The 27,293-nt window shown below is 39.4% G+C and overlaps 1 protein-coding gene across 2 annotated transcripts in view; it reads right to left on the bottom strand.

The window, feature by feature from the left end:
* AVL9 (AVL9 cell migration associated) overlaps positions 1-22,736 on the bottom strand; it is a 39,408-nt gene extending 16,672 nt beyond the window's left edge. For both annotated transcript variants that reach the window (XR_006166835.1, XM_042806427.1), the window contains exons 1-9: positions 22,460-22,736; positions 10,345-10,465; positions 8,797-8,882; positions 6,985-7,056; positions 6,123-6,212; positions 5,678-5,744; positions 4,961-5,001; positions 3,985-4,023; positions 257-326 (exon numbers count right to left, since the gene is read on the bottom strand). Coding sequence is in view for 1 of the 2 variants with exons in the window: in XM_042806427.1 (XP_042662361.1) it covers positions 257-326; positions 3,985-4,023; positions 4,961-5,001; positions 5,678-5,744; positions 6,123-6,212; positions 6,985-7,056; positions 8,797-8,882; positions 10,345-10,465; positions 22,460-22,555 (682 nt within the window). In the remaining variant the exon portion in view is untranslated. The remainder of the gene's footprint in view (positions 1-256; positions 327-3,984; positions 4,024-4,960; positions 5,002-5,677; positions 5,745-6,122; positions 6,213-6,984; positions 7,057-8,796; positions 8,883-10,344; positions 10,466-22,459) is intronic.
* Between the last annotated feature and the right edge of the window lie 4,557 nt (positions 22,737-27,293).

Here is a 27,293-nt window from a genome sequence, read left to right as displayed (position 1 = left end):
TTCAGGTTCCCATCTATGTTACCCACAGGCAATACAGAAGATTCAGTGGCTCCAATTAAGAAATAACCCATAGAGCACAAGTAATATTAGGAGATGCATGCATGGCTGTGTACTATGTACACAAGTCACCCATTTTTCAGGTAACATACCAACATAACTCTATTGTCACATAAGTTGTTTTCCAAACAGAAGAATACCACCGGTCTCAGTTATCACCAGAAAGCATCTAAAAAGAAGTCTAAACTTCTCTTCTTACCAGGAAAGAGTGACAGGACAGTCATCAGAGCTCCCACCAATCTATTTACTGGAGATATATAAAACAGCACCTGGTGGCAGAAGAGAGGGGGGTTAGGGGAAGACAATGTGCAAGAGAGGAAAGGAGAATTAGGGAAGAAAGAATGAGAAAAATAAAATTACACTTAAGCGTGACAAAGATAGAGCACATGCAAGCTATATTAAAGGCGTTTATGTTACTTTAGAAAGTCTGCTTACCAACAAAAGCTCTTACAACAGTTCAAAGTAAATATTTAAATATGTCTATTGTATCCTTGTATTTTATATTTGTAACATATATGTTGTATATATACTCATGACTAACGTTTACTTGTCAATCATTCAGATTTTTCTGTCAGTTATTCAGAATTTTTTCCCAAATTGATCCAGTTACTGAATGACTGACAGAAAAAAGTTGTTTCTTGGCACACTACATAAATTCTTGTTCATTTGTAATAAGTTAAAATCTCTGTTATAAATCAGAGAGGCCAAACAGTCTCCACTCTGGAATTTTGACCAAAACCTGTGCAAAAACATCACTTCTAAGAAAATATATTACAGATATACAGATAAATGAAAAACATAATGCAGCATTCATTTATTATAGGTATCTTCCCATGATTAAAAAAAAATATTTTTTGGAAACAAAACATGACTGATACTCAACTTTGGTATAGCACTTAAGGCATAACATGGGAAGACAGAATCTCCTTAACTAAAGCACAGAGGCTGGGATTAATAAATTAGTTAGCAATTCAAAAGGGAGTGTCAAAGGCTAGCAATGAAAGAAGCAGCACAAGGTGGACTGAATATTACTACTGGAGTTTCTCCAAGACAGGCCTTCAGGTGGGAATAAAAAAAAAAAAAAATCTAAAAAACCCAAAGCAAGAAAACCTCACATAAGGCAACTTATTTAACAATACCCTTTTAAAGTCCTCAAGCAGCACAATACTAGTAAAAAATACCTGAGCATTTCACGGAATCAACAATGCAAAGGAACACAAAATGATCTAACATGATGACTTCGCAGAACAGTTTAATAGGTATACCATGAAATTAAGAGTGCAAGTTTGTGGACTTAAAAGACTTCTGATGTAAGCTAGGAAGACACTTCAGAAGCAACAAATAACAACTCATGTTCCACTAGTATTTGCAAGTCTACAAGCTACTGAATTGATGGAACCAAGAGAAAGACCTTTGCAGTCCTAACCACATACCAAATGATGTTTAATAGTACCTCAGATAGAAATAGACTCTCTATATTATTTTGTACACTTTTTCTTTTTTTCTGTGTTCAATACCAGTGAACTCAAATTGCCACAGGAAAAGCATGATGAGAAGAGCAAGCAGATCATCTGAGCAAGGAATTTCAGCTGACTGCAATAGGAATGAAAAAGTCCACCTTCTTTTAAGATGCTGCTTTATAATGCATGCATGAAATATGCATGATATAATGGCAATGAACTACAACAGAAACCCTCTGATAGCCCTACAGGTTTAGGTTCTCAGATACCATGTATTCCTAGCCAAACTTATTTTTAAGCCTACATAAATAATTCAATCTATAAAGAAGTATCTTGTTTTCAAGAAATCTCTTCCAGGCTAGGTTTTCATTTGGGTATACCACGTACTTAAGTAGAGTACTTTTCTGTATTTGTTCCAAAAAGTGCCTCTGCCATCTTTCCATATATAGGTGTGCATACTTCCTTACCCCTCCCAACCCCGTTATACAGCCTACAACATTTACATCAGCAAACTGGGTGGTCCTGGCAGCAGAAAGATCACCACCTGGAAGTAGTCTTCCAGCCCAATAACAGCTGAGAGGTGAAAAAAAAAAAAAAATTCCTTTAGTCTGTGGAAAAGCATCAATCAAATTTCTAAGGATTAAAGGAAATCCGTCTGTGGCATTCAGGCATTTTTCAGCTCAAGGAAAATTGGCATTACTAGTGGCTTCTTGCATATCATATTTAAGGTCTTTCAACATGCAGATTCCCACAGTTATTCTGAAACCTTAATATCTGACAGAAAACAGGCAGTGCCAGAAAGCCAAAACACTTCCTTTTGAAATTGCAAGTGTTGTCTTCCTGTTGGAGCTTAGGGAAAAACAAAAACAAAGCAACCTGCAGGTTTATTCAATAAGCATCCAGTTATTTTCAAAACAATTTCATGTGTTTGAGTCATATGAACACACTTGGGAAACCCTCCCTTTCCCCTCTTCCATGCATTTATGTCTTATGGTTTGAGCTGCTTCAGAAAATAACTATAGCTCAGTAAGGTTTTTAGTTTATATATGTCCAAATGCTGAACTGACCTGATGAAATGCTATCATAATTTTTTGAACAGATCAGCACAGATACTTTACAAAATCTTAACAGGAAAATATTTTTTCCGCTTATGGTTTAAAAAAGAAAAAAAATATCACTGTAGACTTTCAGAATAATTATGTTATTTTTTGGACAAAAACTAGCGTATCAACTCTTAATTACATACATTTCTACATGTGTACTCCTATGTCATAATCATATTTTCTCAACTATACCTCTTGCATAGCCTTTAATATAGCAGTCTTCAGCATATGGCTCTAATGCAGAAACCGCATTTATTCTCATCGATAAATACATGGAATTGTCAAAATATCTCTAACTTACAGAATTAAGTGACAAGCGCAAACGCTCTGGAGAAGCTGCTGCTTCTATTTTTTAAAGCCATATTTAATGCCCCACAAAAGATACGTAGTCTTGGATATAGACTTTAAAAAATCCCACACAACTGCTTCAATATCTCATAGATTCCACTCTGCTGACTTCCCAGTTGCAGCTAACAGGAAATTCTAATGTTCCCTCTCAGCTCTCTGAAGAAGATACATTTTAACACAGCAGGTTCACTGCAGAAAGTGACATTTGGGGAACTGAAACAAAACTTAACAAAAATTTTTTTAAAAAGCAAAATAAAAAAAATTTCCCTGCATAGATGTGTCTGGGAGCTGACACAGTCATTTTGCTGAAAGTTCTTGTTCCAGATTATTAATACATACACAGAACAAATTTATCTACTTCACATCTGCTTGTACATTTTGCACATTCCACTTAAATTACTAAAACAGCATTGCTTCTGAGGCAGTAAGGGAGCCCAAAGAAAGCACTGAGCCTACAGTTCAACAGTTTTACCAATTTATAACCTGAGTTCAGCCTGACCTAACAGATACAGCTCTTTACATTGTCTCCCGCAGTGCCCATGCAATTCAGGCCTGAAGGACACTTGAACACTTGTTTCCTTTGGTATGCCTATTTAAAACCTGAACCAGAAGTTCTACTTACTGAATCCCTGCAAAGCTGTATGCTCCTTTTTAGGTACCAGCACTTCCTATCAGTTCCTTCACACAAGTACCTATTTGCATAATATGTATCCTTTCCTATCTTTTATAATATGTTAAGTTTCTCCATTCACATTTAATCACATTTTACTTACTCTGCCTGAGACAGCTATTAATAAGGTGGGATGTGGACAGAAGTGGAGGCAAATCTATACACCAACACATAGCAGTTACTTTCAGCATAATTTCCCAATTTATATACAGATTGAAAATTGTTGATATGACTTCAGACACTTTTCTTTTGTTTTCCACTAGTATATTCTATATAACTTCATACAAAAAAAATTTAACAACTGCATTTCTATTTCAATTACCTGCCTCATTCTACAAAACTTTACCTTTTTCTCTAGAAGAATCAATTTAAAAAGGATCAAGACCTGAAAAGACACAAAAAGGATAAACATGGTGAGTGAACCAGTGCCATTTATCAAAAATACTGTGTAAGCATAATCTTATTCAAGATTTCATGTTAATGACTGTATAATTGTCACATGATCAGATACATTTGACCAGTGAAAAACAAGTGTTCAAATAGTCTTTCTCCACCTCAGCACTCATTTTAAAATAGAATTTGAGATGTACAAAGAAAAACCTGCACAAACAAGAATTATGTAATTTTGAATCACACAGAACTTTTCAGAAAGAACATGTGTAATTCCAGATTTTTAAAAAACAGTAAACTGCATAAAAGAGTTCCTCCACAGAAATACAGAAAAGAATTCAGCAAAATACCAAGAATAGCATTCACCTCACCTAATTTTAGACATCTCAGATGAGGCATCTAGATCAGAAGTGGCTGTCCTGACTCTCTACTCTCAAAGACTCTAGGCAGATGCCCAGATGCCTCAGGGGCACAACTGGCAGACACCTGAAGTTAAACAAAAATGAGTTCTACCCCAAAAATCTCCTGAGCAGGCACGAATACACCATGAAATCCATATTCTCAAATTTGCTTCCTTGATGCCTCTCGGTTAATTAAAGATTCTAAACGCTATTTGTACCTTAGCTATAGGATACACAAAACATAAGTCTGATATCACTTCCACTTTGGACTAAAGAAATGTCATGCAAACCTAGAAATCTCCAGGGAACCCAGCACACAGACAAAACTTCAGTCCGGACCATAATTTCACTGAAGTTATGTAAGCGGAAGGGGAAGGTAAATCAGGAGGCTGTAACCAGAAGTACTTAGGAAACAGTCTTCTTACTTCTAGCTCAGACATGTCTAGACATATTTATTTTTCAGTTCCTCATAAAACATTTCACTCCACAAAATAAGTGCTGTACTTTGTGTAACTAGCAGAACACGCCTACCTTGTGTCTAAAGTGAAGAACAAGATCCCGAGGAGACAGACCTGAGATACAAAAAAGAGAGCAATTATTATGTTTAGTAACTAGTAGAGATACTAACTTCTTGTCACCATTTTTCAGAGGGAGGGGGACAAGCATTAGGCATTCTATGTGAACCTGGTTATTTCAATAGCAGAACACATATCTAATTCTTTCTTTCGAGCAGGAGCAAGACTTAAATCTACAATGGAGACAATAATAACATGAACAGTCATGCTCTGAGTTACTCCTGTTGGATGCCACGCAGCATTATGGAAACAAGGAAGTAAATAATACACTGTGCATTCAGAAAGCACGGAGAAGTATCAGAATCAGACGGGAGATATCCCAAACAACAGGTAGATGAAAGCTTGAGCGCCCCACACCATCAAATAGCTCCATCTAAAAATTAAGCAGGAACTGTTCCCCAAAAGCAGGGAAGCAATTGCTTGCCAAATGGTTAGGTCAAGGGGTAACATTGCTTTCAACTTACAACTCACTCCTATTAAGAAAGAAACACTACATTTATTAGACATTTATTTAAATCCATTAATAAAGAAATGTATAACAGAATACTATGCAGGGACAGAGATTTCTGGCGCTTATTCTGTTAATGAGCATAAATAAATTAGCTCAGGAAGGGAATGTGTTGATTAGCATTAACATTATCTCTGCTGCTTGTACAAAAAAAAAGTCACTTACCAAGATAAACTTGTGATCCTTCTAGCAACGTACTGCCCAAGGAACTATTCATATGATCGTAAAGTTCCTGTAAAAGTTAGAACAAGAGGCAACCCCCCCCCCCCGAAGCAGTTAATGGCACATGGTCACATGAAATCCAGAATAAATTAAAATTCACTTATTTGAGGATTTCAGCATCCTATTCCAGAAAGAAAGTAAAATTTTACTAATGGAGTCAATGGAGATACAGGCTGACAATCATGCTCTTTCTTGTATTTCATTGCAAATCAGAAAGTTGACCCTCTGTCAGATTAGGGTAGTTTGTTTAGTCTATGTTAACTTATTACAAGAGCTGAATAACTGAATGACTTATGCAAATGGAATATTTGAGCACCAACTGAAAACACTGAAGTCCATAGCCATACACTGAAAGCTTTGTTTCCTGTGGCTATTACTTAAAAATTACCTTCAGAATTGAAATTTGCGAGAAGTCTTTTTCTTCAAAATATGCATGTGTAATGAGTTGCAGCTTTGCCTGAAGTAACCCATACAAAGGCTTGGAAGAAAAACAAACATAAAAGTCAGTGAAAAAAACTCGTTTAGTCACTAAATTTTGAACTTTAATCTTCTCTCATTCTTATCTTGCAATATAGACACATTATTATACATAGAGTTCATGAAGGGGCAGTCCTTGGTTGCTAACTCGCAGCATCTTTCTCCTGTGCTCATTTTAAATGATAAATGATAATTCTACCTTCTTTCCCTTTGAACATACCATACCATCACTGAATGTCTTTCTGGAAAGGTACTTTCATTATTTAACACTGCTCCTGCAGTTCTGATAATAGTTCTTTCTTCAAGTCCAGAAAGAATTTCTGTTCCCTGCCTGGTGATCAGTAGCTTTGGCCAAACAGGTAGAAATATAAGATGTTTCTTCAGAACAGAAACAACATGTATGTGTGATTATCTTAAAACCTCTTTCACAGTTGTCAATAGCCACTCTTCAGTTATTATAATGGCCAAACCTCTCAATCCTACTGCATGAAATTAAGTTAGTAGCACTTAAGAATAATCAAAAGTGCACAAAGATATCCCGGTCCCCGACAATAGGCAGACACTTTTACAATTACTCTTAAAAAGTGATACCAATTCAAGGCAGCTCACTCAAATGCTGTAGCCTTCTGATTCAATTTTATTTCTGTATTTTGTTATCCTCTGCAATGATTTAAAGAGATGTGTTTGAAGCCCAAAGTTCCAGACAAGAACATGGAAAACAAATAATTGTTAATATGTTATTTGAAAGTGGTTTGGGACTTAAATATTCTTACCAGCTGACAGAGAACACACACACTTTTCTGTACTGTTTCTCGAGTGATGTCCGCTTGCCGTACTTTTAATGCCTAAGAAATAAAAGTATTACAGTATTTTTATCCACACACAATTTCAAAAATAATTATTTCATCGGTTAGTTGCCACATACCACCCCCTTATTTGAACAAAAATCCTAAAACTGACTGCCTTCAATGGTGGACTATCCAAACCATGCAGCAGTATGCCTTTACCTAGTGAAAACGGTCATCACACTGATATGTCAGAGCTGTGGTGTCATCTCACTGTGCACAGCAAAGATCCAAATGTAGTTGTGATGGTAGGCAGTGGACTGTTTAAAAATCACTAGCATGAGAAAAAGTCAATAGCTCTGAAAAGGGCAATGGCATTTTAACTCAGGGTAATGTAACAGAAGAGAAGTCACAACACATCATTCATTCTTCTCTAATGTTATCTGGGAAAATGGACCAGGTTGAAAAGTCTCCACCTAGAAATTGTTTGCTTTATACTCAAGGATCTTCTTCAGCCACCCATAAAATAAAGGAGGTACCACCTGCAGAATCAACTAGATTCTCAGCCAGACCAAATGGTCCCAGCACTAAACAGCACCTAGAAAGGGCAGGGGCAGAAATACAGCCAAGTGGTTCACGTAATTGTACAAAACAGCATGTGTGCAGACTGCAGCCCACACATCAAAAAGGATAGATGGAAAGAATGCTAAAGCTGTCATATGAAACACATTGTTTTATATTCTACTTGTTCCAGAGAGTTCATTTTAAACATCTATTTATCTTCTTAATTGGTAACTAAACAGCATAAACTGGAATCAAGAGCACAATAAATCCAAGTTATTACACAGTTAAATAGATCAAGACTCTAAATCACAGAATACAGTGAACACTGGCTGCAAAGATAATAACTGAACTAAAATCAACATGGATTTATTTCAGAAGAAACTGTATTAGAATCTGCATGTGTAAAATTTCTCCTATAGCATAAACAGGAACTTGAAATATAACCAAGGTATGATTAACACTAAAACAGAGCATTTACATCTTCTGAATACATGACTCATTTAAAAAATCAAACCCACATAGCATTCCAGATTCTTGGCATTTCACTGGAAAAGGGAGTAATTTTCAAATAAATTCGTAATAACTTCTCAATTGTAAGTGCACAGATCATACTACCGTTACTACTTTTGAAAATACGGACAGATTCTAGTAGATCAAGTACATAATTTCCTCAGTGTGATCAGGTGAGCACTGTAGATCTCATCAATTTTTCAGCTTTACTGCTAGAAGTGCAGTATCAGTAAACAGCTACAATGAATGGGAAGATTCTAGTCTAGTCTGCAAGTGTACTTTTGGCAATGGAGGTAGATGAAGAGAAACATCTGTACATGTGCATGGTCAGATCCCAGGAAATACGCTAAAATTCTTCATGGTCACAAACTGGAGAAATTTCAGATTTTTCCACCCCAGAGGCCTACTTCCTAAAAACATGACTTGGCCAGCTGATAGACCATCAGCTTCATTTTGCTACTTGGTGCTGATGCCTAGAATAGCTCTCAAGAACCAAAACATGATTTTCAGTTGCCTTGAACGTTTCAAAAGTTCACAATATGTCTGCTGACAGAAGGAAAAGAAATAGTTCAAGTTCTGTAGTCACATACTGTGCACATTTTCACAGATTAATGTAAGCTGATCATGCAGTTTGACTGTTAGTGTAACACAAGCCACTGAATTGTAGGGTTATTAATGCATCAAGACTATTATTTCATTAATATAATTCACAACTTGGAAAGTTACCTTTGCTTCAATCTGCCTATAGCAAGAAACACCATATACTGTAGTTTGATCCCCACATCTCGGCGGCAAATGGAAAAACACAGTATCTATGAAAAAGACAAGACTTTCATAAGTCATTAACAGTTCAATACTTTTATTTTCAGCATCACTTGTAAAAGATTTACTGCTGAAAATATTGGCACACTTATTTTCCAAGACTTTAAAAAAAAAAAGAAAGAAAAAGTAATCTATAAAGCTATGGCTGCACCCAAATTAGTTTCCAAATTGCAAGGTGCTTTGTAGAACCTCCAGCTGTGCTAATATGGATATTCTGACAACAGCCTCATGTTTAGCCTGACCAAGCTCCTAAAAGTGTGCTGACAGATTCTCAGAAGCAGATCCTGAGAGCAGAGAAACACCACTGAAACCTACAGGCATGCTGCTTTCCCAGTTCTGTATGGAGGAGCAAAGACAAGGCACCATGAGACCAGGTGTACGGTTGGGAATGTGATGCCATTAAGAAGATAAATGCCATGAAGATAGGGGAAAAAAAAACAAAACAAAACAAAAAAGAACAAACAACACAAAGAAACATGCACCACCAAGGAGGACATATAGAGGTGAAAGATTAGAGTAGCTGTTACCACTGCCAAGGTAGACATCTATGCAACAGCACCGCTATGCTAACAAAAAGGATTTGTGAATCCTAGGCTCACACAAAATAATTACTGTCTCTGTGCAAGTGTGACATGAAAGAAAAAAGTCTCTATAAAATATGACACAAGAAAGGTTTTTATGGCTGGAGTTATACACACATATACATATACACACACACTTGCTACTACTGCAAAAAAGTTGCTATAATCCTAAGTAGAGGACTTTACAACTGTTTGCCTTTCAACACATGCATAAAAACTGTTGTGAAGCCCACTATTAATTTTTTGTTTGCTTCATAGTAATAAAGTAAACACAAGAGACAATCCCATATGTACTAAGTCCAACAGAGAGAGGGATTGTTTATACCAAAGCTTGAACAAGTTTTATTATGGAGATCACCTAGTGTTTTCTAAAGCCTTTAGGACTACTACCTGTACCAAGTCATCCTCTTTGTAAAAATGCAACTATCAGTACTTGTAGGCCATTCTAAGAATCTCTAAATTAGTGGAGGGGAAAAAAAAAGAATCATAATTACTACATACATTACAAAGCTGAATTTTAGAATTTAATTTTTCCTTTTCATCAAAACTGGATTAGGCTTTACTCAAGTGTTTATTCCCCCTTCAAAGAACTTCTGAGGAAGCCAGTAGCCTTGCTTTGTGCTAGCACTACACACAAGTGGTATGTGACCCTTAAGCTTTTACTGACATCTGATGTAGGAGGTACACCTTTCTGATCTACTTTCACTTTAACTCTGAAGCAATATATCATTGCCAACTTATTTCCCAGCTTAAACAAAAAGCACAAGAAGTCTAACAGTGAGAAGAATTGTTGAACAACTATTCAGATATCAGGATTTTTCTTTTGGTTGCAGAAGTAGTAGTACATACAGCTTCCTCTCTGGTTTCTTACCTTCCTGGTAGTTGTGAGCGCCATCTGGTAAGGCAAGAAACGGCAAATATTTCCATTCCTCTGGTAAACTGTGGCTGTCATGTCCTTCTCCAAGCTTTAGGGGAGGATAAGAAAATTCAACCTAAACAAACCAACAGAAACAGAGGGGAGGCAAAGAGAGAATATGTTACTATTACCAAACAAGCAAGACTCTGTGATTCAGCATAGCACCTTTTCTTTAGCAATGGTATGAAACAAAGGTTTTCTTCCTACTAACATTCCTTGTCTCTTCCTCCAAAGCACCCATGGGCTGGCTCATATGTGGTCTGACAGGCCCTGGGCAGATTTGACTTCTACAGTGCTTCCATCCAACCTAGTACCTTTTCCTCAAGAGAAACATGAAACAGATCTTCAAGCAGAAAACATCACCGAGCAGCTGAACTCCTCCTCCCCTGAAAGCACACTGCTGCACCTGCAGTGTCAGCAGGGGTCATCGCTGGGACACACACATCCTGAAATCAGATTTGGCTTCCCAGCCCCTCAAGCACCTATGACTAGGTAACTAACACATGCAAGCCTCTGTTTTACCCTACCTGATGCTCAATCTCAGAAACTATACCAACAGCAAAATATTGCTTTTAAGTATTTTTATGCCCTGACTGAAATGCATTCTACACATTGGCTTAAAGTGCCTCCTTTTCCTTTCCCCAAGAAATCCTGCTTTTCAATTTCACCTTTCATTTATTTACCATTTACCTCTTTTTCTTAGAAATAGGGACAGCCTTTCTATTCCTCGCATTACAGTACATGTCCACCAGAGATCCTCATACTCAACATCTTTACAGTACTATCCTTTTACCTTCTTTTCCTATGGAGACCCCTCTGGGTTTCCATCCACTTTCACCAACACTTCTTTTCCAGACATGTATTTCTTAAATTACTGAACAAGATTTAAACACAAATTTATCAGTAAAAGAAACTGTTTAAAAATACTGCAACTTCTCTGAAGGACATTTAGCTATAAACTAGTGAGTTGTAAAATGCATGCATGGAAATTTTCCACATATGTATACATGGACAATAAAAAAAACATGACAGAGCAAGGATACAGAAAATCTAACATTTGATGGATGATAAAATAAAAACACTGTAAGGGATGAGATTACTGAAGAAGAAATGGGAAATAAAAAAAGTAAAGTTCTTCACCTTAACACATGGTGTCACTCTCTGTAACTGTTGCCAACTTGGAAAAAAAGCACAAAGGACAAGAAAATGCTACAGGAAATCAGCCTTGCTACTTGCTGTATCAATTTCAAGTTTTCTTATTCCTCACATTATAAAAGAGACCTTGAAAATATGCATCAAAAAGGTCTGGTGAATTAAACAGAGTCCTGAGCTAAAGGTAAGTAACCCACAAAGAATACTTAAGCAAGGGAGTGGGAAAAAAAAAAACATGTGATAGAAAAAGGTCTAATTTTGGCAGGGGAAGGAAGAGGGAATCCAGACCTCAACCTGTAGTTAGTTATCAAGAATCCATAGATTCTTTTAAACAAAACATGACCTTAAGCAAAACAGAAGAGCATCTGACTTCCAAAGGAGAGACAAACACTGGAATTAGCATCCATACAAGGAGCAAAGAAACTGCCTGCCATTTAGTACACACATAAATCTTGAGAATTCCCTGCTATATTTTTCAAATCACAGATGATAAAAAAATCAAAATGTTAGAAGCTTCATGTAAATGTCTGCAATACAGAGAAGGATTGTATCATACAGTTTGACACCGTCCAGATTCAAATTGGCTGGCTGAAAACAATGTTTACAATATTTTTACTGGATTCTTGCTGGAGGAATAACCTTAGCAATAAATAAAGCATACTTCCCAAGTTAAAAAACACAGATAGGCAAGGAGCATCTACACTAACATCCTGAATCAGGTATTTTATTTCACTGCATGGTCAGAGAGGGGTTCGGATTCACCCTCTGCAGGACCTTCTTTTCATTGAATACAGAGGCAACCCTGGGTGTCTTCAGATTTCAGTTAATACCTTCAAAGCATCATTCCTGACAGGGGAAATAATGTAAGCAGTGATCTAAGATGTCATTCCTTCCAAACACTTACAGAATTACAACTCTATTTTGCATTCCAACCAAAAGAATAAATTTGAAGACATATTCAAAGGAAAGAAAGGTAGGACAATTCAAGCTATATGAAAAACATGTATCATACTAAGGAATGTTCCTTTTTAAAGTTCAGAATAAAGCTGAGAGATTTGACTCCTATGTTCTTTTGACAACGTGAAATTTTCTGAAGAACTTTGTTCTAGCTCACAATATGCTATCAACACCTCAGCTGCTATCAGATACTCCCAGAAACAGGGATTTCTGTGGGCTCTGACTATTCCAAATTCAACAAACTGAACAGGTATTAGTGACACTGATGATAATCTTGTTTTTTATTAGTCTGCTTATTTCAAAAATATGTGTTCTAATATAGAGATTTCTGTATGCATCTGTGTGCGTGAGGAAAGATCACAAAGCTCAGATAAAGCAGAATTAGCATTGCTTAATTGGCCCTAAATAATCTATGTTACAGATATACTTTATGATTCACCTGATTTACATTACGACATACTTCTCCTTCCCCTCTCCAACAAGATCCATGTAGGAAGTACCCTGGTTTCTAATGAGGAATCACATTTGTGTAGTTTACTAGATCACTGCTTGTAGAAGTACCACCTCGTACTGTAGAGGCTGAAAGGGTGGAAGTAACAAAAAATAGGGAAAAAAAATAAGGACAGTACAACAGCAAGGACAGCGTACGAGGCCCTGGAGAACTTCCTTCCACCCTTCCTCTGACTTAAGAGTTCTCAGTGCTTTAATTTCAAAGAGTTAAGTCAAACTTTTTCCACAAGTAGTCATTGCAGGTGGGATTCATGTCAGCTGACTATATGTCAAAAACTGTCTCAGGGATCTTGCTAAGCAGTGAGAGAAAAGAGACACCTGCAGAGGATGATTCATCCTGTTTCTTTCAATTGTCTCTGAAAAGAGCTAGCTCAGACTTCTAACTTGCAGATGAGTGAATTAATGCAGATGAAACTCACACTAACTGTTCCTCATCTTCTAGACATTCTGCTTGATTTCTACCGCTCAGTTTGCAGGCTTGCATCAATTGCAGTTAGGAATCCTTTGCACTGAAAAAAAAAATATTTCAAAAACAAAGTACAAGTAGCCTAAAAAAAACCAAAAAAAAAACAAAAAAAAAAAACAGCCAAAACTCCACAATTTTTGAAAACCCTGAAACTGAGCAGTGCACATACACAGAAGTGATAATAATGGGATAGAAAGAAGCTTACTTCTACCGCTTCTGAGTTTTTGAACAACTGGAGCCTCCGTAAAATTCTTCTCTCAGCCTGTGTTTGCAAACTGTACAGTATAGTGTTCCTAGTTCAGGCAACTTAAATTTTTTTTTTTTTCCTCCTCTTCCACTTTAAATCCAAGACCAATCGTGACAGTGGGATGGGACTGCAGAAGACACCTGCCTCGGAGCTCTCTTTCTCCTTCTTCACAGAAAGAAGAAAGAGCAGCTCATTTTTTATTTAAGTACAATGGATTATCATGTAAATCCATACATATATGCATGCATGCATAAACATGCAGTTCAGTTTCCCTGTTCATCATTAATACATATATGCATTACAAAAAAAAGCCTGAAAATATTAAAAATAAAGTATTTTACTAAAGCTCAGTAGTCAATAGGAAGAAAGAAATACAAGTTTTCAGAGTTGACTGCCAGAGCAGATTTAGTTTTTTGTCTCCTCAAGTCAATTAAAAGACTCCTCAACAAAATGAAATTCAAATTCAAAGCTGAACTCCTCAGAGACTTCAGAATAAACTACATAAAACATGAACTAGAATCTCCACTCTGTTCTTATTCTTCCAAGTGTCAGGGATCTCCATTACAGCTGGAAATATTGATTATGCCTGTCAAGGGGTTTTGATGTCAACGCTTTCTGCCTTTTCAGATTTTCTTGTTCTGTAAGCAGATAGCTCTTGATGGATTTCAGAGCTAAAATCAATACAGAATATTGTGTCGTGATTTAGTGGAGAAATAATGGACTGTGCTCTTCACAACAAAAAGTATTTCAACTCTTGTGGATTACCAAGTTAAAATTTAAAAAAACCTCACTAAACATAAGTACAGCTGAATTTCTAGAACTGACATTTTTTTTTTCTGTAATTCTGCTGCATTAACTAACCTTTTATATGCAGTTTGTAGCAGAACACCTATGGATACACAGTCCTATCTTGTTTGTGGAATGAAAAAAAAGTCCAGGCAATCTGTTTTGGTTCCTAGACTTTAAAGGACTTCCTAGCCAGAATAAATTTACTAGGTATTGACTCACAGTAAGAAAAGATGAGTGCAGGCAAGGAAAAATTTATTTCGGCTCCTACATTTAGGAACTAACATGATAAGTTTTCCTTTAAAAAATATTGTCTTTACTAAATTACAAGTACACAATCAGAAATGAGGTTAAAAAAGGGCATTGATAAAAGAGCAACTTCCAAAATACATCTGCATGTCCACCTAAACAACAATAACACTCAAACATTAGTCAGGTAGTTGGCATTAATTTTTGGTGACTTTTATACTCAGGGAAGGTTGTTCTCCTTATCTGTGAAAAGTGTTAAATGCTAGCAATCACAAGAGTAACATCCTCAGTGAACACTAAACAGTGACAATTTGACATGTGATGGCAAGTCAGTATAAACTCTCCATCCTCCCCACTCCATCTGCTATCAAGTTTGAACTACTCCACTTACAGGTTAATCCCTCTTACTCAGCACAGTCACGATATAAGCTCCCCTCTTTAATACAGGTATTTTGGAAGATTTCTTTTCAGACTAGAAATTAAAAAAATTTAGACCCAAATAAATTATTCCATTGGTTCTATGGAGAGAGGATTTAATCTCAAATCTCTAAATAAATCTGAAATATTTAGAATGACAGTATTACGTTAGAGACAAGGATGCTTTCAGTAAGCTGCAGAATCTAATTTACAGGGAGCAAACCCATTCCATTCTCTGAACAATCCCTTTGATGATCTCTCCCATTGTTTGTACCGCACAAATAGGTAGAACAATTGCTTCAAATGGAGGAGATCAGCAAAATGCACTCATTACATTCCCATTTAGAAAAACTTTTCCCTTCCTAAATCCTTTCCACACATTTCATTTCAAGGCTACCAACTCTTCCTCTCTCCTTTGAGATAGAAAAGCAGAAGGATGTTGAGTATTGAGTATGCTAAGCAGCAGTGACCAAAAATACCCAGCAGATTAAAATTACACCTAAAACTTGATCCATTGTTTCAATAACTCAGTATTTGTTCTTCACTCAAAGTAGGGATTTTTAAAAGAAGTTTTCCTGATATATTAGTCCTAGCATAGACAAATCCAGAGAAAACCAGCACACCAATGATTTTATCTGAATCACCATAACAACTGCAGCATGCAGCCAAATGAAAATCTAAGAACATTGTTAGTCTTTCAGCTCTGAGAACAATTTATTGCTTAAATCACAATTTAATCAGATTCAAATACCAAACTTTCCCCATTGTTGCATGACAGAACCAACAAATTCAGATCCAGAAGTTGAAGAGCCCATCCATATAACAATAATGCCTATGTGGTAGTATAAAGACTTCTAACAGACTTTTAAATATGTTATATATTTTATAAATATGTATAATGACTATGTATATTACACATGCATATTTATATAAATGTGTAGAATAAATGTGTATCATATGTATTTATATAAATATGCTTAAAAATCCATTACCTAGATACACAGTAACAGCAAAAGAAATCCATGTATTACAAAGAGGTAGGGCATAGTCTTTTCTATCCTTCCAATTCCCAAAACTGGAACTTCCTCATTCTCATATCACTAAAACTATAGAGCAACCACTTGTATTGCTACAGATGCACAATAGAACTATTCAAGTTTGCTTTGAAAACTCTGATTAGGTTAGCAAAGTTTTGATTCTTAGGCCCTTAAAATAGAAAATAACCTGAAAAACTGAATCGTTTGTATATGTTTTCAAAGTCATCCAGTATGCATCTGAGACACTCTTTCCAACTACTTAACACTTTATTTTTGTAGTCCTACAGTTCAAGTCAGACATAAATCCTGTGCTTTGAACTTTTGCTCATATTGGTCTCAAAGAAAGTAAATAACACACACAAAAAAACCCACACACTCCTCCCAGAAGGGTAACATAGTACTACCACAACCTTTCCAGCCTAGGGGGCTTGCTAGGCAATTCCATAACCATCAAGACAAGGCTTTGTGGTTTTACATTAAAGTAAATCAGAATTCACACAGGATGAATTCTCAAGAAGATACAAGCTACCAGAAAGGGTGGCTTCCTTAATGAAACAAGGGAGGGCAACCCTCAGCTCTACTGCTAACTGACAGCTGCCCAGCACAGCAACTAGTATAGACTGGTTCCCAATGGGAATGAGCCCGTGCAGGCTGACAGAGAGTTGTCAAATGGTACAGTAAAACCTCCTTTTCCTGGGAAAACAGAGGACCAGGACTGCAGACACACTTTAAAGCACATTTACTCGTCGGTTTAGAAACAGTCATTGTGTGCAATTCACATAGTGTACGTTGCCAAACTGATGCAGTCCAAGCGAGCAATCATCTTGTCTTAAGAGCCAACAAGCATTCAGGTCCTTCACCACGGGACTTGTGATGGTCCCAGAATGGCTCTTCGTGAACATGCTCCTTACAAGTTTCAACATTAGATTTACTCCTGAGAGCGGACAGATCCGGCTCACTAACAAGTATGCAGCTGAGAAGCTACACACACACAGTGACATCATGAAGTTCAGAACACACTCTGCTCTAAGTAACCCCAGCAAAGCACGCAGCCCTGTGCCCCATCACTTCAGAGCAGGCAAGGAACTTGCTTTCACATCTTGTATCCACAACTTTCTGAGAGCACTTTTAGAGACAACATGCCTGCCTAGATGTAATAATTCAGCACCACGTACAAGATATGGGATGAACTACCAAAATTAGAAACATATAAAATAAGGCAATATGAGGACAGGGAACACGAAGTTGAGGCTTGCAACTTCCAATTTGCTCCAACTGGAGTGACCTCTGCTCAGTGATTTTGCAGCTTTGAAACTCCCTCTATTATATATGTATGTAAATTATGTTGCCACCTTTATACAAGTGCTGAGAGCCCCAGTTACTATTTGAAAGCAGTCTGGAATAGGTAGATGAAAGGTGTAACAGACGTACAGAAATACGTGTTTTACTGATTTAGCATTCATCCATTTACTCAAGAGAAAGGTCAAGATTCCTGGTACAGAATGTTTAAATAACTACTCAGATGTTATGACACATACAAAGAACAGACGGATCACAAGATGAAAGTTAATGATGATGACTATGGGAAGCATTACATAACTGCAAGTAAGTATTTAGAAACGTTTTCTCAACTGACATCAGAGCAACTCTGAAGAAAATATCCAGTATGGAATCCTTCAAAGAAATACTTTACTTCTTGTCCAGGACTTCAAGGAAGCAACTGCAAGATTATCAAAGCATAGCACTAAAGCTTGAAAAACTAAACAAACAAAACCAAAAATCTACCATACCTGGGTGTTTTTCTTGAATGATGAATGCAAAATACTAAATGAGCATTTTATAATACTAAATGAGCGTAGACGTGCAAAGACTGGAACCCATCATTAATTCTACACAAGAGATCAGAATCTGTAGTATTGTTTACAGAAATGTGAGACAGCAATTACATGTGTACTCAGCAATGCATTGTGTATTTAAAATCATTAGCATCCCATGCTAATTTGAGTAGCCTTTCTAATAAAAGCTAAAAGCTTCTTTCAAAGTTTCAACCTGTTGAACATAAGCAAATCCACATATTTTAGACAACAGGCTAATCTTTGATACTCGATGTATGCCATGATTAACTTCATGAAGAGATTTCATGCATGTAACGGTCCTTTTAAGTGCTTAAATAATATCACAAGCAGGGAACAAAACCAAAGGAATTGTGTTAATGTTTACAGGTTATCATCACTAGACCCAGGAACAAAGCCCTTTGGCTTGATTCCAGCCTAGTTGCTGTTCAAGTTATTTTTTGTTTCTGTTGTTCCTTTAACGAGATCTTGTTTAATCTCTAGAGAAGATTACCTATTGCATAATACTTGCCTACCATGCTCCCCCAAAACAAAGACACAAGGACTTTAAAGACAACAAAGCACAGACTTACATGGTTAAGAGCATCAAGTGCATCTAAAAGAATCAGAGCAACTACTGGGCTGGCAAAGATCAAGAAGAGAAAAAAGTAATTCTCCAGTAAGGCAGGGTGTTAGAAGACAGACAGCAAACCAACAGGGACTGACAGACTAGAAGTGTTCCTCTTAACAAAAGAAAGAAGATGCCTCCAGAAAGGCTTTCTGTGGAACCTACTGAAGAGAGCAACTTCAGTATTTCCCTCTTGGAAACAAGTGCTGTTTAACATCTGTGCTGGTGACAAGGACAGTGGGATGGAGCGCACCCTCAGCAAGTCCGCTGACAACACCGAGCTGTGTGGTGCAGTGACACGCCGGAGGGCAGGGATGCCACCCTGATGGACCTGGATAGGCTGGAGGCGTGGGCCCATGCAAACCTCATGAAGTTCAACAAGGCCAAGTGCAAGATCCTGCACATGAGTCTGGGCAATCCCAAGCACAAATACAGGCTGGGCAAGGAGTGGACAGAGGCTGGAAATCTGCTCCTGTAAACAAACAAAAGCCTACAGCTTCTCCAAAAGCTTACTCTATAGTTGCTAGAGAAAACTCCTTCCAACACATTCACTGCTTTTAGTTTGAAAGCAGTAATGTGCTGCTTTCACACAGCACAAAGCCTTCCTAACAGTGGGCGGCAACTCTGAGTTTTTAACAATTGCCCAGGAAACTGCATCCTCAGACTAAGCAACGTACATACGGTAAACCTTCACTTTGTCTCTTATCTAACTTACTTCATCCAGCAAAAACATCCATGGTCCAACAGTGGGCCCTGGAAGGAGCTCGTGGAACAATCATCATGCTCATGCTATTAATCAAAAGGCACACAGAAATGGACCAACTCCCTGACTCTCCTCTTTTGTAACAAATGCATATGGATTGTTTTTCAAGTTAGGTAAGAAAAAGATGTTCCTATACATTTTCAAACTGCACAAAAAAGTCTTTTCTCTATAGGCTAAATGTTTCTCATACTGTGAGTTAATCAACAGGAAGAGCTGTACACTTCAGACATCAGGATCTAACCAGAACAACACTTGTCTAAGTAATCCAGTCACATCTGTTACCAACAGCAATCCCAGATAAAGAATCCAGAACATCAGAGCTCAGTTTCAAGTTACACAGCTTTACACCACATGTATGTTTCTATCCCCTTCCATCCATACAACAGCTTCGAGGGAAAGTCAGGTAATGGAAACACCCAGCATGAAGAAATCCATCAAAACATCTAACTCCAACATGTATTTGAGGAAACAGAGATGGAAACACAGAACCTGAAAGGAGCCCTCTCAGGCAAATCAGGTAAATTCCTGTTATGACAGGCAGGCTAACTGTCACTTCTGTGACTTATCCTTGACCATATGCCATCTATTTTCTCTTCCAGAGGTTTCCTCTTGTTAATTCCTATTATATGACTTTGTAATGCACTCCATTTCTATCATTCCAGCCTTCCTTATCACCCAGCTCTTGCACAACATTCCACTCTTCCTTTATAACACCAATTGTTCAAGTCTGCTCATCACAGTTAGATTTTACTATGTTAATAATGCCAGCACCACTTACATGGGCCCAAATTCAGTGCAAGCATCTTTCAAACCAGCAGTTCCTCCCCTGATACAAATCTGTTCCTGATTCCTCTCCCTTCTACTGTCCCTTACCCAAGTATCAGCTCTTGTACTAATTCGCCAGTATCTCCACCTTAAAAAAAACAACCAACTTTTTTTTTTTTTTTTTTTTTTTTTTTTAGTGCTGTGTGATCTATTATCAAGTTCCAGGCAGATTCAAGCTACTCTGTTTCTTTTACAGAGAAAGTAAAACAATCATTTATCCTTACAAAAGACGTAGGTCAGTCAGGCATGATCTATCTTTAGTGAATGCCCACAGGACTCAGTCTACTTAGTTTCATGTTGTTAATTAATTCTTTCCTTCACAAATTCTCTAGAGCCTTGCATACTACTGATGTCAAACTCATTAGGCTATAGCTGTGCAACTCCCTGCCTCTGAATCTTTTAGGAAATTATTTTTATAGTTCAGTAACAAATCTGCTAAGTCAGTGGTAGAATGTATTTAAAATTAAATTTCTGGTTAGATTTCCTTTAGGAAGCCTGGCTGTTTGTGGTTCCACCAACTGTCATTATATTCCTGCAGTTCTTGTGACACAACTACCCTGTCCCCTTCCCCAACCACCTTTCTCTCCAACTTCCCTTGTCCATTTCTTGAGATGCTTAAAGAAAACTTTGGTTGAGAGGTATTCCAACCCTACTTTTTGACAACACTTGAATATTTCTACAAACAATTTACTGGCAGCAAGATAAATTAACTGCTACTAACTTATAGATTGGGGTTTTTTACATTTGTTGGTTTGGTTTTGTTTTTTTTTTTTTTTTTACTTTGCATCAACACTGCATGTTACAAGAAAAGAAAGACAGGCCCCAAAAGAACAGAAGCAACAAAAGCCACCTCCGCTTTTGTCTCCAAACCCATGCCTTTTCCAAGAGGCCAACAACAAGGTGAGGGCAAAAACATGTTCTTCCTCCTACAGACACCCAACTAATGCTCACCTCCTATCGGTCTTTGGCATGAAAGTCACTAGATAAATATTGCAAACCATGCAGCCTAGATGACTGAATTCCTTTGTAGGAACTGATCCTTCAAACATCCACACAGTGAGCAGCCCTAGACACCCTGAGGGGAAAGGATGCATTACAAAACCCTGCAGGTCTTTCAGAGCTAAAAAACGGAAGAACACCTCTATTAAGTTACTGCACTTCTGCTTCAGCCTCTGTTGTTAGGAGGAATTGTTTTACATGTTACCATGCTGTGCTTGTTTCGTTTCCTGAAGCATTAACAAAGATTAATTTAACTCTCTGATACCTCGTATGAAATGTGTTCGTGTCTGACCATTTCTTGTATAACAACAGCCATCCCATTCGTTATTGTTTTGGCAATTTTTGTAAAGACTAAGAACATTCCATGGAAGAAGACTCATTGCAAATCTAACACTATATCTACCTGCTCTTGCCACAGCAAAGCAACTGTGAGTGCAGCTCAGCTGGGCCACAACATCTCCTGTTTCAAGGGTTAAAAATAAAACAAAATAATCAGAGTGAAATTACACAACATAAAATTATTCTACCTTACAAGCCAGACAAAACAGCCAAGCATTTATGGAAGAAGGGAAGAGTCACACAAAGAAAACTTAAATCAAAAGGGGACTTGCACCCTGGGGCGGGCGGGCTGTTTGTGTACAAGTTGTGAGAGTTCAGCGCGGTGCTGCCCGGCTGGGCCGGCTGGAACGGGAGGTAGATTTAAAAAATAATTTGTTTTCCTCTGCATTCCCTGTCCTGAACGCATTAAACCCGCACCACTCGCAACGAATAGGGGTGCCGCGACTTGAGCTGCCCCCCAGCACCTCTAGGAAAGCGGGGGTGCTGGGGGGGGGGGCGGGGTTCAAGCAAGTCACCTCGGCGGCCCAGCGAACACCCGCGGCCCGGAGCCGGCTGAGTCACGGCCCCGCCGCCCCGGGCTGCGGGAACCCCCCGGCCCCCTCCGCGGCGGGCAGCGGGAGGCCGCGGGCAACCGGGGCCCTGCCGAGCTTCGCCGGTTTCAAACCGCTCCTTTACCCGTTCCCCACCCCGAGGGAAACCACAGCCCCCCCCCCCCCCGCCACCACCCGCCCCCCCCCCCGCCACCACCCGCCCCCCCCCCCCCCCGCGGCCGGGCAGGCGCCGCTCCGCGCTGAGGGGGAGGGGACCCGGGGGAGGAAGCGGAGGGGAGAGGCGGAGGCGGGTGGCACGCGCGCCCCCCTCACCTGGCAGCCCTTCTTGTGGTGGAAGCCCACCACCACGATGTGCAGCACCGGGCCCCGCGGAGGGGCGGCGGGCGGCGGCGCGCCCCGCTTCTCCATGGAGCCCCGGCGAAGGCCGCTCTGGAAGATGCCGCCGTGCCCGGGCTCTCGCTCCGCCTCCCGCCGCCCGGAGCCCGGCGGGGACGCGGCCCCGGCCGCCGCCGCCGCTTCCGCAGCGCCCAGACCGGGGAGGGCGGGGCGACGCCGGCAGCTCCGCCCCCCGCACCTCCTCCTGCCGCCTCGCCCCGCCCCCTCGCCTAGCTCCGCCCTCCCCCGCGCGCGTAGCCGGGGCGGGGCTTCGCCGTGGCCCCTCCCCTCAGAGGAGCCCTCAGCCGAGGGCGGGAGGTAGTGGTGTTCACGGCCTGTTGCGCTTCGCAGGGAAGTCTCCAGAAAAATCTCCCTTCGCCGAAGGGACTCTTAGGGAAAGAGACTTCGTTTTATTCTCCGGCCAGGAAAACACACCGCGGCCGAGCAGTGGAGTCGCCCGAGCCTGGGCAGCCCCGCTGGAGGCCATCCCGCCAATCCTGGTGGGCTGCGAGCAGGGCCGATGACGGTGCCTCCTTCTTCATTTTTTTTGAGAAAATCTCTCAGAGCGCCCCCCCGAAGCGCAGAGGACGGCACATCCTCGGACTGCGTACTCCCAGCGTGAAGTCGTGTAGATAAATGACGGCGTACAATGAAGGCTGGGGTGGTTGCAGTCCCGGCGCATCAGGTTGGTCGCTGGGTGTTAAAAATGAGAAAAATCAAGGCTTCCATTAACACTCTTCTGCTGCTGAACATACATGACAATACTTTCGAAACACAGTTCAAAGACTTGTCCAAGAGCACAAGCAAATTTAGTGTGAGAGGAAAAAATCTTTAAAATTTTTATCTTACTGCACTTAGATTGTGTTCTCTCTTTAACCTTTGTTATGATTCAATTCTGGTTATTTAAATCAACAGCATTTGCTAGAGGCTGTACTCTTTAATGATGATTCTCTGTGGAAATTGAAGGAAGATATTCTTTTTGAAAGAACTATAAAAGAATAGTGCTTAAAGAAAATCTCATCTCTACCACAATAGCCAGATGCTCAGATTATAACAATAAAGCATGTGATTACACATTGTTCCTCAGCTCCAACAGAAGTGCCATTATAGAAAAAGTACACTGTTGGGAGCACAGGATAAGCTACAAGGAACAATCCAGCTCTGGCAAGTGAATGATTTCTTGTTAGTTTTAGCCAGTAACTTACTTTTTAATATCTCAAATAAGAAAAAGGTATGAAATATTGGCCATTATCACCTGCAGTAATGAGTTAACCCCCCAAAAGATACATGGAAATGTTTATAGCTCATACTCGGTTCATAGAGGAAAGTGCAGTCTGGCATCACTCTCACTGCTATGGATTTTGCATTAAAGGCATCTCAGTGATGCAGCTATATAATTGTGGGTTGTAGCTTCTCTGAATAGATTATTAGGGTGGGGGGTTTTCTGCTTGAAATTTTCTTTCCTGCTAAGGCAATAAAAGCATTGGATTGACAACATGAGCCTGTTCCAGGAAAACTAAATGGTTGACATCATCTGTGTTTTTTTTTTTTTCACAGCTCACACTGCGTGTATTTATGAGAAAGGAGAGCTGCTGCAAAATAGAAGTTCTTGGAAAACTCTCAGAATTTTCCAAAAGGAATTTTCTTTCTCAGTGCGTAGCTAACAAATAGCAATGAAAACAACCCTACAGTTCTTCTATTATTCAGAGGTAATATTTTACTTAAGAACCACCAGTTATTATATCATTACCATAGTAATTGTAATTTTTTAGTCATTCTTCATTTCATAACACTAACGAGGAGTTCTCAGCTTGGCTTATGTGCAGCGAAACTTCTTGAGATGGATAAGCTTTACCTGGTCAATATGATGGTTTATGTCTGGAAGTAACATCAGAGGTGAGCTGGTAGCTCTGCAGCATTTGTTAGGTATAGCCCAGCTTCTTAAAGAACAAAATTGTGAATTTGTGGAGACAAGCATGTGAATAAAAAGTAATCATTCTGGGATTTCTGTTGAAGAAAAGCATAAATGGAGTCCTGGCACGGATCTGAGATTTGTAACTAATTTCTTCTGGATGGCAATCTCACTCTGTTTGAAGTGGATTTTTTTCTGAAGCTCTTGTCCTCAGTTTTAGAAAAACTGAGTTGTATGCATTAAGGATCATAACACTGGGTGGGATTATGATACCTCACTTGGAAACTTCTGTAAATGAAATAGGGAGGAGAAAAGACTACAGAAGTATTGATCGGTCATAAATTTAAGGAAAGTCTTACAGTATTAAAAACTGGAGAACATTTTACAAAGATAAAAATCTTAGATACGAATATAAAAATATAAAAAGATACCCATTAGTTAAGTAAACAAACAAATGAAAATAGCATTAAGAAGAAAGTGATTATTTTATGTGAAATACAGAAAAAAGCAGTAAGGCAAGAGAAGGAGTCACTGCCATGTGAAGGGCCACCCACGTTCATTATGGTGAAAGAAGGTGCATGAGAAATTCATTAATGCGATGATTAGGATAAGTTTGTAGGTAAAATGACCGTAGTGAATTTTTGCTCATTTGAGTTGGAGCACCATGTACAGTGCAGGTTCAAAACCATACCCAATTGCTAATAGCCTGTCGAGTTTCAGCACAACTTGAGCTTTGCTGCTTGTGCAAGGTTGCTTAGCTTTTCTCTCTGGTGATGAGAGAAAAGCTAGAGCCGCCTTGGCCTTGCACAGAGAACTGCTGGGGATCAGCCGTGACGCTCTACAAGCACACAGGACCAATTTGATCTTTGCTACAGGCTCTTCAGGGGAGGGCTCAGGGTGAAGGGTATGTAGGTATTTCTCCTCCATCAGTTGATTCCCACAGACCTCGAGCAGTGTAAAAGCTGTTGAAAGTACAGCATCAGTTAAGGAGGAAAGGGAGGTGGTTTTCTTTCCTCCACAGTGAGTAAATGACAAACAGCCTGCAAACAGAAATCTTGCTGCCTGTGGTCGAAAGAAATAAAACTAAGCTGGCTGTGAAGGTGTTGCTGGTGACTGTTTGCTGTGCCTGTGCTGCCACAGTGACAGTAGATCCCAGCGTGCCCCTTTTTCCCGTGTCATTCCAGTCCTCTGCTTTCACGGCTTGTGTACATACAGAAGGCAATACCAACTTTTAAACTATCCACTGATGTTGTGGATAGGGGAAGGTGTCATCTCCACTCTACTAGTTTCCCTTCTTCCTTTGGCTTGAACTTTTTTGTCAAGGTCACTGTGCAGACCACATCTTTCGAGGATTATTTATCTTTTCTTTGGGTGAGATTGTTACTAGCTTCATGGGGTAGAGATCAGCTGCCGTTATTTTACAGAGCAAGGATCCCAAGCAAACAAAAGTGACCAGCAATATGAACAGTCCATGACACACAAAGCACTTTCCTCACTACCCACAATTTTTTCTTTTCCACAACACAGTTAGAAATGCATATGTTTAAGCCCAGAGCAGTTTGGAAGATAGTCATGCCCTTGAGAGGGGATATGCGAGACAGTGGACACACACACACAAGGCCAAAGGTGATCTGCACAACTGCTCAGGCCACTGAGTGCAGAAAAGTTGGGCCTTGCCCCAAGTGAAGTGAGATCATGTAAGGCCTGACTGGTGGTGACACAGGTCCCGAGTTTACTCAGATGTAATAACCTCAAAGCCTCATAGCATCAAGAGAAGACAAGGATTCTTGTGCCAGGTCAGGCACTGCAGTAGCAAAGGGAGCATCTGACTCCCCAGCAACCAGCCAGGGCCTTACAGGGCCTTGGGAGTAGCTCCCTTACCTGCAGGTTTTTCCATTTCTGTGGCAGGCTTCTCTAGCATCAATTTATGCACAGATGCTTTCATAACTGAGCTGAAGAATTTCTCTCACGCTCAGATTGTTTCCCCACATTTCCTTCTGTTCACACTCGAATTTTCTGGGCCATTTAGAGCACATTTTTTTCATCAGAGAAGTTGAAGGGCATTCTCAGTTAGTTCAGGAGGGTAATATCTTGAAAGTACTTCTCTGCAGGTGCACATTAGCAGCAAGCCCTCTTTTGGAAAGTCTACAAAGTAGGACTTTCTAGCGGGCTGAAGCTATTACAGCTGACACAATATGAAGAGAATGATAACATGATGTGAAACAAATGATAAATTTGATCTAAAAGCAGACATGCTATGCCTGTGAGCTTTTTTCTTGTCTCAGTTATAACTAATCTGACCGTTTCTGGCTCTGGATTTTATTGTTTACTTACATCAGTGTTTTTAGTGTTTGTTTCATCTTTACTGAATTTTTAAATTACTGCCTCATTTTCCCCCATTTTATTTTTTTTAATTTGAGTGCTAGAGAAAGTCATAAAAGGCTAAGAAGAAAATAAATACTTAGTTATAGTTAGCACTTTTTTTTTTTTTTGGCATCACAGTTAACCCAGTTGCAGGAATTGTTTCAGGCAAGGAAAACTCTCCTCCATAGAGCTGTTCTGAAAATTTGCAAGTGGCCCGTGATGACCGAGGAGCGAGGCTAGGACTCAAAGTACAGAATTACCAAGTTAAATATTTATTAATGCGCATGAGGTGTCCCAGCCAGATTGGGGCACCTCAAATGTGGTTTGACACAGGGTTCTTAGAGCCTTGGAGCATTCAGGTACGACACGATTTGAGTATTCGCCAACACCCATACTACAGATTACTAGTCGCAGTAAAACTTTGCAAAGCACCTGTGTATCTGCAGCATTCTTGCTGCCTGTCTCTTGATCCAGATGTCCCTGGACTCAGTCTTG

This window comes from Tyto alba, unplaced genomic scaffold (assembly GCF_018691265.1).
Source record: "Tyto alba isolate M040663 unplaced genomic scaffold, T.alba_DEE_v4.0 Super-Scaffold_46, whole genome shotgun sequence".
NCBI lineage: Eukaryota > Metazoa > Chordata > Aves > Strigiformes > Tytonidae > Tyto > Tyto alba.
Note: the sequence above shows the minus strand (reverse complement) of the source record. Positions and strands in the feature narration are given on the sequence as shown.